The sequence below is a fragment of the Diadema antillarum genome, unplaced genomic scaffold (genome assembly GCF_040938485.1).
Source record: "Diadema antillarum isolate AM-2024a unplaced genomic scaffold, OU_Dant_1.0 seq00001738_RagTag, whole genome shotgun sequence".
Lineage (NCBI taxonomy): Eukaryota > Metazoa > Echinodermata > Echinoidea > Diadematoida > Diadematidae > Diadema > Diadema antillarum.
Genome location: NW_027272422.1, coordinates 194,189 through 207,631, shown reverse-complemented (window position 1 = coordinate 207,631; position 13,443 = coordinate 194,189). Strand labels below are relative to the sequence as shown.

General features: G+C 38.6%; 1 protein-coding gene across 2 annotated transcripts in view; it reads left to right on the top strand.

Annotated features, from left to right (window-relative positions):
- Positions 1-13,443, top strand: part of LOC139711942 (NAD(+) hydrolase SARM1-like) — a 72,896-nt gene that overhangs the window by 13,503 nt on the left and 45,950 nt on the right. For both annotated transcript variants that reach the window (XM_071623791.1, XM_071623790.1), the window contains exon 2: positions 1,453-2,874. In XM_071623791.1, the coding sequence (XP_071479892.1) occupies positions 1,507-2,874 (1,368 nt within the window). In that variant the 5' untranslated portion in view covers positions 1,453-1,506. The remainder of the gene's footprint in view (positions 1-1,452; positions 2,875-13,443) is intronic.

Below are 13,443 nucleotides of genomic sequence, written 5' to 3'. Positions count from 1 at the left end.
ATTTATCCAAAGTGGAACTTTTCACCAAATTTCACGTCAGAATTCAGAAAATTTAAAAAAATCCCTCAATAATGTGCACATTTCCCATAGAAGACTAAGATTTAGTACGCTTCCATTGACTTGTACACAAATCGTCCCACGCGTTACTAAATTTAATTGAAAATTACAAGTATGAGATTTATCAGACTAACTTTTTATCTCTTGGATATGATTAGGTCCATTGTGAATTTGGCCTTTTGAAAGTTTTAAGTCAATTAAATCATTACCTTTTATGCAAATGAGAAATAATGACCTAAAAAAGTAACGCGTGGGACATGCTAATTTTGGCCCATCCCTCATTTGCATATTTAATGAGTTCAGAAACTTAAAATCACAGTCATGATAACTTGTTAGTCAGACTTACGGTCACCATACTTATTTTCATGAAAGGTTATATATTAAAATGCAGAATATTTGAATGTCCCACGCGTTACTCTAAATTTTAATTTATGCAGATTAATTGATTTATTGCTGGTTATGCGAAAGGATTTTTTTCTTTTTGAAATTCATGTATTTTAACTTCTTAGCTTTAAAATGATACCAAGTTTATGTAGATTGACCCATTTTGAATTTTCAGTCTTGTGTGATCTAATAGCTTGGACTTGCCCAGCAAACGATTAACTTTTGGTAGTGATCCGAGAATTTTGGGGGAAGTTGTGAAGGATTTTGATATTTCGGCAGGTAGGGTCAATGAACTTGGGAGTTCAGGCTGCGCATATTTGGGGTTTGCATGCGTGCACTAAAGTGCGTGCTCCAGTTTCTGCTAGGGTGAGGCGCGCTGTGCAGCTGAGGGTTTATGACATAACAAAGGCTTCTATATTGGGAAATCGGGAGACTTTCAGCACACTAACACTTTCAGCATGCTATAGTATAAGTACGTATGGGTGGAAATCACTTAAATGGAAGAACAAGATCAGTGATGGAAATGAGCTGCATGCTTGGCGGAGGTCTGCGCTCTCAGAGGGCTTCTCTAGTTGATGTTGCTCCAGTGGTTTATATCCCATTTTTGTCCCATTCATACCACAGCTAGCAAAGCTTCGATCTGTACTTGTACCCTCTTTTCTCAGTTCACACTTTCCAGAGTGTGTGCTTTCTTTCCATTATTTAGATATGTTAAGAGAGTCCATTTGAATTGAGTTATGCATCATTTTAAAGCTTAGAATCTGCTCTTTCAGAATCTGTGCATGTCTGGCGACTTTTTGTTGGTTTTGTGATGCAGGGTCACATGTCATGTGGTACAATGAGTAATATCTTTTAGAATGTGTTTCTAATGTCTGGCACTGCTATTTTTATTTTATCTTTTTTTAGCGTAATTAAACAGATCCTGTTAAAGAATCCCAGTGAAATCCTGTTACTATTGTGATTGATTTGCTTTGCATTGACAAAACCCATATTTGTTTTCATTTCTTGCAGAATGGCAATTGTATTCTCTAGCACTACGAAAGCCAGTACCATATCTTGAGATTAATGGGTGTACATTGCAGTAAGAAAGGAGTCAAAGTTACCACAAACTTGCCACCAAGTGACACTCAGAACTCTACCCCTCCCCCTTCTCAGCTACTGCAAGAAACTATTAAGGAATCTCCACCCTCATCCGCTAACTCGATGACGGAGAATCCCCTTACAGAGTCTTCATTCGAGTACAAGCCCCCTCCAAGGCAGACCAGAACTGTGTGGAGCTCATTCAAACGGAATCCTGGATCATCATCACCGAAGCGTAGCCGTAGCCTGAGGGTAAAGAAGACCCAGGATGTTGTGACACCGGATACTTTGGACATCCAACCCAACAAGGAGCTGGTGACACGGCTTGGGGATGAAGGAGATGTACATATAGGAGGTAGAGGTGGTAGTTTTAGATCATCCCTGAAACGTAGTGGAAAGTTCAAGAAGATGTCAGGCAAACCAGGATCTCCAGAGTGCTCCTCTCCACCCCCTTCGGGGTACCCTGCTAGGATGGAGAGCACCGTGTCTCTGGCCAAGGATGTGATCCAACAACTGAAGCAGGAATCCACAGAAAAAGTAGTAGAAGCAACCCAGCAACTATACAGGATGGTAGATGATGCTTGGAGCACACCCAAATATGGACGTGATCTCGCCTACAGCATCAGTGATGCCATGCGTGTTGAAGGTGGTTTGGATATCCTTCTCAAGAACTGTAAATCTGATGATAGAGCCCTTCAGTTAAATTCAGCTAGACTCCTTGAGCAAATCATGACTGCCAACAATCGTGACTTTGTAGTGAAGAAAGGATTAGATTCTGTAGTGAAATTAGCTTGCTCTAGGAAAGAGCCCACCCTTCTTCAGATTGGTATGGGTATCCTAGAGAACCTCTTCAAGCACTCAGAAGACACATGCACCAAGGTCATAGACAGGGGTGGTCTGCAAGCTGTGCTGTATAGCTGCCGTATGAGTGACAACATCACCTTGCGACACTGCGCAGCTGCACTGGCCAACTGTGCCATGTATGGTGGCTCCGCCAACCAGCAACGAATGATCGAGTTTCGCACATCAGAATGGCTCTTTCCCCTGGCTTTCAACTCAGACAACAGCATACGTTATTATGCATGTCTGGCCATTGCCGTCCTGGCTTCCAACCATGCTATAGAGAGGCAAGTAGTCAGCTCTGGAACGTTGGACCTAGTGGAGCCTTTTGTGACCACCCATGATCCTGGGGAGTTTGCTAGGAGTGATAAGGCCCATGCCCAGGGAAGATCAGAGGGTTGGCTCACCAGGCTGATGCCTCTCCTGGAGTGCAGTAGGAGGGAGGCCAAGTGCCTGGCAGCTTTCCACTTTGCAATGGAGGCGATCATCAAGAAGGAACAAGGCAGAACTAAGGTGAGCTTTGCTGTATAGTGAACCAAGCATTGTGTCATGCACAATTTTATTCTCAGTTTCTCATTTATGTTGCAGAGGGGGGAAATGTTTAAAACCCTGTTACACACACAACAGCGCGCAGAGCTAACATGTGCCCAAAGTCTTTGGAAATCTGGGTGTACTATGGCATGATTTGTCATTTGTTCAAGATATGTTTTTATACAGTTTACATTGTTACCGTTAGCAGTTTGTTGAGGTACGCTTGGTCTCCAAATATTTGTTAGTGTATGCGTACAATTTTGAACATATGACAATGTACTCTGTACTAATCAATATGTTATGTTGTAGCTCTATGCCGTAATGTGACAAAGCAGCTTATAGTTGGCCATAAATCTCGCGCGACAAACTTCACATTCACAACATTCTCTTAGAAGTCAGATTTTAAAATTTTCCACTTCATTTGTCACATACAAATCTATGTATAAGTAGGAGACAACTGGAAAGAAAAAGCTTTTCGGCTCAAAGGAAGTAGGCCATCATGATCTGATATACATTGTAGGATTGTGTCTTTGTGGGTCTGTGAAAGGGAAAAGGAGAGAGAGGAGAGGAGGTGATTGGATATTAGGACAGAGAAGAGACATATAATTTAGATAGAGAAGAAAGTATCATACAATGTAGTATGTTTTGCTCTCTTAAACTTTGTTGCAGAAAAATTGTGTGACTTGTAAAATTCTTGAGAGAAACAATGAGCAAAAAGGATTGCAAAATATAGTGTATTCAAAGTGCATTTAGTTTGAAATGATTGCCCAGTTTGTGTTGTCAGGTATTAAAATATAGAAAATCAATGATACAGTGTAGATGATTGTAAATCATGATGCTTGGCAAAAGGTCAGGAGGGCTTTAACAACTGCACCATGAATTTGCATTGATTGCAAAACACTGGTTTAGAGAACTCAAAATTAAGTACAGTTGAACCTATCTTATCCGGCCTCCCTTTATCTGGATCTCTCTATTATACGGACGCAATCTCGCCGTGATTTTTTTTTTTTTTTTTTTTTTAATAATTACGGGTGGAAAGGGGATTCCCAACTCCTTGAGAACTCCTACACAAACACACATGAATTACATATTACTTCCAACATGATTAACATACATTACATCAAATTTCCTTCCAAATTGCTTACCTTCAGACATTTTAACATCCCCAAACATCCCCAAATCATCGCAAGAATATGGACAGATTATGCGCTCGAGTCCTCTCATATCGCATTGCCACATATAGGTCCATACACAGCCGTCGATATGACTAGAGAGACATGCATGGTTTCGAGTCATTGGCTGAGCAACGAATGATATTGAACACTCAAAAATTGTTCACACACAGTACACACACAAAGAGAGAGAGGGAGAGAGAGTGTGGGGAAGAGAGCAACCCAATCGCAATGCGCTATCACTTTTTACCGTGGGCCCGGTACGGTGTTAGGTAATGTAGCTGTCTGTTACTGAGTGTATAACAATGAAAAGGTTGCAGTATACACATTACTACATGTGGTAAAGTTACAATGGGCTACATCAGTACATGTGTATGTATTGTACATGTATAAAGCATTAAGTCTCCCGTATCCGGCCAAATCCCTTATCCGGATGAGCCCTGGTCCCGACTTGTCCGGATACGTGAGGTTCAACTCTAAATTATTTGAGAATATTTCATAAGGATGTCATATTTTGAACAATCATGCTCAAATAGCTCAAAGTAAATAGCTCAAAGTATTGTAATGAAAATGGATGTTACCAGTTATCAATTTGAAAAATTGTAGGCCATCAAAGGACAAGGGTCAAAGGTCAAGTGAAAATGCTCAAATTCCCCTATTACTTGTTTTCCTACTTAAACGATTTAGCTATCCATCCAAATGAAACGTAGTTCAAGGAAAGTAAACACTCAACACATTTGTGACAAACATGTAATTTCAATTTTTTGCCAATTTTGCGAAACTGTTGTCTCACATCGTCAAAAGGTACTCTAGACCTACATGGTATTGGGAGAACCATGTTCAATGGCAGATTCATACCAGTTGCCATATGTAGCAACATTTCTAGTCTGTCTTTATTCTGCTGTTGAGACAGAGATGATCATACGGTTTGTGCTTGGGGAAAACTTTGTGTTTCATACAATGTACTTGTATGAAACATTAGACAAAATGGATTACAGGTTTACATGATTTACACATGAGGGAATACTCTGAAACAAAGCATATTTGATATTTATTTTGAACAGTTATAAGTGACTGATCCAAAATACTCTTTTTGTGTCAGGTTTACTGTATTCTTATGGAGTCCGAGAACAAGGCACTGAGATTCCCTGTTTTAGTCCATCCTGAAATGAGAAGCTTTGAATTTGCATACAAAGCCATCCTGTATCCCATAAAGACTGTTGTTGCAGGTTTAGGTTACAGGACTGTGCAGTGGTACAATGTATAGTTGACAATGTAACACATTACTTGGCCAATGTTCAAGGGGAAGTACACTTTTGTACAAAGCTCTGTATTTTGCCCGGTTCAGCAACCAGTGTATACTACATATTTCCAATTTTTAACACTGCACACTTGTTGCAATGTCATTATGATGATGATGGTAATGATAGCAATAGTAATGATCATGATACAAGGACATGTTCCTTATTCATTATCTTATAAGCAATGATATTTTTATATTATCATGACATCTACAGGGCTTCCAACTCTCACGCATTGAGCGTGAGACTCACGCATTTTGGTCCTTTCTCACTCTAACACTTTATTTCATTTGCATGCATTTCTATTGATCTCACTCATTTTGGCTCCTAAATTATAGCATTGGCCTAGATGGGAGTCTCACTCTCAACTAGTTTCCAGTGTTGGCAGCCCTGCATCTACATGTCTTTAAGGCCCTAATTCGTTCATTGTTCAAACCTTGTAAGATACACCTGTAGTATCAAATGTACACTATTGAGCAAAGTCAATCAAAGGGCCTGTCTGACCAAATATAAAGCATACAGTGTATGTGATGTGTACAAGAAAATTAGATTTAAATGAGTTTCCTTAGCATACACACATTACAAATGTGGGCACATGACTAAAATATTTTGTAAAGCAGTTGAAATGTTATTTGCAACAATATACAAATTGTACCTACAGTAATCATGAGTGAATACAGCCTTCTACAACCTCGAAGACAAAGAAATACACTGGACTAAGATTCACTTACGAGTATGACTTACACAGAACAGAATGATGTTCGGTGTATGGTAGTGTGTACAGTTGTTTTTCTTTGTTTTGGTAAGAGCTTGAAAATAACTGGACAGGTACTGTAGTAAAACATGATGATGGGGTTGAGAGCATGCCAAGATGAGCTGATTTATTAGATTTCAGGTAGGCAAGGTTAAGGGTCGCAGGTTAACCAAGATTCTTAGACTTCACTGTTCACATAATGACCCCAGAAATGTGTGAAAGCAATCAATCAGCTTGGTAGAAGATGGGATCAACATGCCCTGTAACAGAGCAGTTCACTTGATAGGATATAATCTCCAATAAGAGGAACCCACAGAATATTTTTTTTTCATCCACAATGAGATGCTTTCTTGTACAACACCCATGTATCTGTTTTGTGGCCCTACATGTAGTTTTTCTGTGACATGCATGTATGGTAAAAGGTATGATGATGGAAATCTACACCTGTAACACAGAGCAGTCCAATACTGTTGTTCATCGCTGTTGAAGCTACAATGTACAGTCAGTTAAAAAAAAACTACGCTCACATACAAAGATTCTTATGAATAGATCAAGATGGCCTGTTTTTTGTTGTCACAGGTTATTGTTACATAGTACGTTCAATTTTTACTGTAAGTTTATTGTCAGCTTTTATGAATGAAAAGTAAATCAATTTGTAGATGTGAAATACAGACAGTAGATACCATACGTAGCATGCACACATAATTTCAAGCCACAGAGTGAGTGTGGCACAATGGTACTTACCATACCATGTATACAGTATGTAATTTGATTACACTGTTTGTTACTACTCACAATGTTTGATCAAGACTCTGATACAATTTCCACTCCCATCACATTTGCATGGGATTGTTTACTTGTATGCTAGTTATAAGTGGGTCCATGGTCTATGGTTGTAAAGCTGGTAAACTGGCAGCTCGTCTACAACCACACTGTCCACTGTTTACCTAGTCTAATGCCATCTCGTCTAAACTCGCTTCGTCTACTACCAACTTGTCTACTACCAACTCGTCTACCAACCATTTTGTCTAAATGCCAATTAGTCTAATTGCCATTTCGTCTACTAACCATTTATTCTAATCTCTAATTTGTCTTTCAAAGTCACATTTCGTCTAATACCCATTATGTCTATTGACCATTTCGTCTATTAATCATTAGGTCTATGAATGAAATAGTCTACAGCTCATTTTGTCTAATAGCCAGTTGGTCTACATCCACCTTGTCTATACTCAATTAGTCTAATAACCAGTTAGTCTACTCCCAACTGGTCTACTCCCAACTTGTCTACTCCCAACTCGTCTACTCCCAACTGGTCTACTCCCAACTGGTCTACTCCCAACTGGTCTACACCCAACTCGTCTACACCCAACTCGTCTACTCCCAACTGGTCTACTTGTTATATAGGTTTTTTTTTGTCTACTCCAAACTCCTTACGTAAGTCTACTTCATCTAGTTTCCTTTCCCATTGAAATAGGTTGAACACGCTTGGTGCCCCATTCGGTTTACATTTTTTGTTCTAATTATGACTTTTTATAAAAAGAATAATGTCACAGTGTGAAAAACTTGCTGTGTTGTGGTGCTGGATGTGTAATTATATGCGTGCATCCGGTGTCAATCCAACTACACCCACACATCATGTGCCTTTACTTGTGTACCAAACGCGACGAAATATTACTCGATAATTCCTCATTCGGGATCCCGCCAAGATCGCTGCATGCATGGACGGGGGTGGACGGGGTGGGCGGTCGAAATGTAATTCTGTTTCGTATGACTGACAATTCGTTTGTGATGGAGGATTGTAACTGAGCTAGTTTATTATTATTTAGTTATTTTACGGCCAGGATGTTAACTGGATAGTTGTGTCTCACCATTAATATGTCTTTATATTCAACACGTGCGGAATAATTAACAACTTTAAAGAATAGACTATTATTGATTTTTGTACGTACCAGGGCAGGGTTATGAATAGTTCGTGACAGTGAGACGGACTGCACACTAGGCAAAGTGGTATATTCATTATTAGCATGACCAGATGGGAATGATCAGTTTGGGTAAATTGTTGAGAGTATACCAGTTGGGAGTAGACCAATATTTAGTGTAGACGAGTTGGGAGTAGACGAGTTGGGAGTAGACCAGATGGGAGTAGACAAGTTGGGAGTAGACGAGTTGGGAGTAGACCAGATGGGAGTAGACCAATTGGGTATAGACCAGTTGGGTGTAGACCAGTTGGGAGTAGACGAGTTGGGTGTAGACGAGTTGGGTGTAGACCAGATGGGTATAGACCATGTTGGGTATAGACGAACTAAGGGTTGGACGATATGATAACTAGACAAAGTGAATGTAGACGAGATGACTTGTAGACGAGGTGGGAGTAGACAAAGTGGCAGTAGGCGAAATGGATATTAGACGACATGACAAGTAGACATTGTGAGTATAGAGATCAATTGCTCAGTAGACGAAATGCTCCTTAGACGAGTTGGGTATTAGACAGTACGGGTAGTGGGCAAAGTGACTATTAGACAATATGTGTACTAGACAAAACAAGTTGTAGACCAAATGGGTATTAGACGAATCGGTAATAGACGATTTGCCAGTAGACCAATTGGAAAATAGACAGAGTGGATGTAGACGAGGTCACTATAAACCGTAAAGCTGGTCCTTACAGTCTAAGGAGTCAGTGAAAGACAAGTGATTAGAGCCTGTAGGGAGTCCGGATCACAAAATTTTCAATGCTAAGTGGACTCACTGTTTTGAGGGGGGAAAAATAGAAACTATACTTTGTAGTAAAGATTTGATATGATATCCTCTTCTACTTACATGGACTTTATTGTCCCATACAGAAGTTCATGATAAACAACTTTCAATATTATGCATAGTATTAAGCCCTGATGAATTGCTCATCAGTGACATAATTGACAGTCGTAATGTTAGTTTTCTAGAGCCATTCCTTATGTATTAGTGCTACCTTGAAATGCTAGTGTCTTAAAATATTTTTTATTGTTTTGAGTGATCTGTCTGCAACTGTGTGCAGTACTGTCGAGGTCCTGCAGAAAAATACAAAATGTTTCGTACATAATGCAGATGCTGAGCATTGTGAAATCATGCAAAACTGTCCATAAGTCTCATTTGTCACTGTCCCAGAGTACCCACAGTATACCTTTGAATGACATTGTGAGTGACTTTGTCTGCATTTATAAATCACCTTTGTTTGAAACATGTTTCAATAGCCGCTGTCAAAGCATGTTTGCAACTTGTTTAGGCCTTTCAGATAGCATTTCTCGAATTGTTGCATTTATCATCTCTCCTGCGAGTCAATGGGTTACTCCTTGTTGAGCACTGTGCAGCTCCATTGCATTGTTTGACCCAAGGAGCAGAGATCATTGGTACATTGTACATGTAGTTGGCATGGGTAGGGCTGAGATACACGTATTTCTCATCTCTAGAGAAATGCGCTTCTGACTCAAACGCACTTGAGATCACACTTCTTTCGGCATTTCAGACAGGCCTATCTAATCCCATGAATCAAAACAACTCATTTATAAATCAATTGCCTAAATCTCTGTCAAAGTCATTTGGAAACCTTAATTCCATGCCAGAAGTGAGTTGATAGATACACCCTTTGGTTGACATTCAAAATCTGTCTACTTCTCGTTGAATTTGTCATATCTTCTTACATCTCATGGATTTTGTAAATCTGTTTGGATGTGTGACTAACAAGATTTCTGTGAAGGGGAAGGGTATATTGTGAGGTAAACATGTGGTGTATGCTGTAAGTATGACGGTGAATCAGAGAGTAGTAGATTTTGTCTGTTGAGGCTATTATTAATAGAGAAGAATGAAACTGAAATTATTTAAATTGACTGAATGCAGCAACAGTAGTAGAACAGATCAGTGAAAGTTTGATGAAAAATCAGACAATCTACAATGAAGTTACAAATTCTTGAAGTTTTGGTGCTACCATGGCTGGATGAGAAGACTGTTAGATATGATGAAAATTTGAAGAAAATTTAACTTTCATTTTCACTTTCAAGCTGCGAAGCATAATGGAAGAGTATTCAACTACACAAACTGTATAGAAGCTTAATGTGCAGGGTAAAATATATATTACCCTGGACATACACTGTACAGGAATGTGTACATTTCATTAAAAAAAAAATGAAATTTTGTGAAATTGTTGGAAATCAATACATGACATCACACTCTTTTGTAGTCTTCTCATTCAGCAACAGCTGCACCGAAACTTTAAAATTGCATAAATATGACTTTGAGTGGATTGTCCAATTTATGTTAAATTATACCCCCACCACACTATAAGTGTGAAGGGGGTATACAGGAATCACTGTGATGTTGGTTTGGCGGTCGGGCGGTCGGGCAGTCGGGTGGTCGGGCGTGCGGCCGGTCGGCCGGGCGGGCGGGTGGGCGGTCGGGCGGGTGGGTGGTCGGTAGGTCGGTCGGTCTGTTGCAAAATCTTGCGTCGCGAACTCCTCCTATAGTTTTGAAGCAATTTAAATGAAACGTAGGGTAAATGATGATATTGAGGTATAGATGTGCAAGACATGTTTTTTGTGTTTGTCGGACAATGTGTTGCCATGGTAACCATAATTTTACCAAAACCTTGTGGATTGAATAACTTCCATAGTATTTAAAGGACAAGTTCACCTACATAGACAAGTGGATTGAGTGAATGCAGGAATATTAGTAGAACACATCAGTGAGAGTTTGAGGAAAATCGGACAATCCGCTCAAAAGTTATTAATTTTTGAAGTTTCTGCTTAGTCACGGCTGGATGAGAAGACTACTACAGTATGTGATGTCATATGAGTACAACGATATAAAGAAATTGTAAAGAAAATTTAACATATTCTCACTTTTCTCACATAGCAAAATAACACTTGACTTCTCTCTTTCAGAAGTCAGGGGGAATAATATTACCCCGAACATACATCAGTAACAAGTCGAAGAAATGTGCACTTTATTCAAAAAGTCAAGTTTCGTGAAATTCTCTTTTTATTTTCCTTATGTCGTTGTACGCATGTGACATCATATACTGTAGTAGTCTTCTCCTCCAGCAGTGATTGTGCAGATACTTTAAAAATTCATAACTTTTGAACGGATTGTCAGATTTTCCCCAAACTTTCACCAAAACCAAATTTACCAGAACCTTGCAGATCGAATAACTTTTCCATTTTTCAAGCAATTAAAGTCAAATTTAGTATGTATCATAATCTAGAAGTGAAGTTTTGCAAGACACCAATGTGTTAGTTTAAGGAAACTGTGTTGCCATGGTAACCACTCATCTTTGTATCAAAATAAACCAAGCTATGAAGGTCAAATTTGGTGTGTATGATGGTCTTTACGTGTAGTGATGCTGGGGAAAAGCATGTTTCCATTTTCTGTAAGTTTCATACTCAATGTCAACTCTGTAATTGTACAGTAAATTAAAATTATTCTGTTTCCAATTCGACAAGTGGACAAACTTGGTATTAACGTCATTGCCCCCATGATATCACATATGATAGCAACACGAGGGGTGGGGGTATTAATCACCTTCAGTGATCATTCTAATTTTTACTGATGTTTTCTTCTTTATTAATTGCTGCATTTATTCAGTGCACATGTACATATGGGCAATTCCACGGTAACTGACGTTACGCGTAAGGATTTTCATAAAATTGTTTGTGTTGTGGTTTTGTGAATGAAAGCACCAGGGGCTTGTAATTAGCATTGATGAATGAGTTCATGAGAATGAAGAAATAGATGGAAAGTTTTTCTCTCAAACTGCATTTCTTATCACATAGCAAGTGAAAATGTGTCGGTAACTGACGTTACGGAAAAAGGACAAGGGAAATTATGGTGTAGATTTAAATGGAAATATCTCATGTCCCTGACTTCTAAACTTTATGTGTTTAATATGGCAATAAACCTAGGTTCTTAGGAACAGGTGTGCACAATAATGTGCACTTTAGATATTTCCTTTTAGCACCATGCCAATTTCAGTGAAGGCATGATGGTAACTGACGTTACGTAACTGACGTTACGCTTACATTTGCCATAGGGTTTACACATGGAAAATCATGATTAGGAATAGTTTTGTGATATTTTATAATTCTGACCTTTCAGAGTGATTTGTTTGATATGGAATCATACCTTGGTTCATCAATTACAAGATATACCCAAATGAAATGAAACATAAGTCCATTTTCTTTATGTTTTATGAAAACTTAAAGGTAAACATGTCAGTAACTGACGTTACGTAACTGACGTTACACATACTTTTGCTATGAGGTTTACAAAGAACTTATTTATTTAACAGGTTATTATACTGCTGCAGTATACCAGTAACAATCCCAGGCATTTACTTCGCAACAAATTAAAACAAAATCTAAAGACAAAGATGGGATGGGGCCCTTAGAGGGTAAGCTACCCCCCCCCCCTCCATGCCATAGCACAGTTGAGCAAAAATACCAGGTAATGTAAATGCACCAGGGGATATTTCTTGACATTTGTCTTATGCTTATTCAACAGTTATGATTACACAGAGCCATTTAGATTCAGCAGTTCCAAGTATAAATATTGACATAACTTAGGGTTGTTTTGTTGTTGTTGTGTTTTTTTTTTTGTGTTTTTTTTTTATGAACAGGAAAGTTTCTATCTAGAGTACCCCACCCATAATGCCCTCCAGTACTACACAAAACACAGGTGTTTTTGTGTGTGAAAAAAAATATATCTTTCAGGTCATGGGGAAAAAACACATACAAATAAAAATATTCATAAATATGTATGAAATCTACTGTGATATTCTTTCTTCTTTTCTTTATTTTACTCCTTCTCCCTCAAGGCACTGTTAGGGCCACAAATAAAAAAATGATCTCCATTATCAATAATGATTTAAATGAATAGTGTTACACTTTTAATATTTTTTCGTGAAGAAGAAACATGCTTTCTTGGTCAAAAGGGCATTACTGTATTTGTTCATTCCTTGCTTGAAGGAATGGAATTGTTTTTCTTTTCCTTTTCACTGGTATATCAAGGCTTGCAAATACATCCCAGATACCAAGAAATAGGACTTTGCACCAAAAGAATTCTAAGATCAATATAAACGAATCTTCCTGTTCATAATTATCATGTATTACAAAAATGTCCCTGCATGAATGAAATATGAACAGTTTTTTATTTTACCCTAGAATCACCTCTCACTTTGAGCAACATCAGTGTTAAATGTTGAGCAACATCAGTGTTGGTTTCAAACAGTAATGACAGTACATGCCTTATGTCAGGCCTGCTTATCTATGTACCATTTCAAGATGTGCCATATTAACTAAAC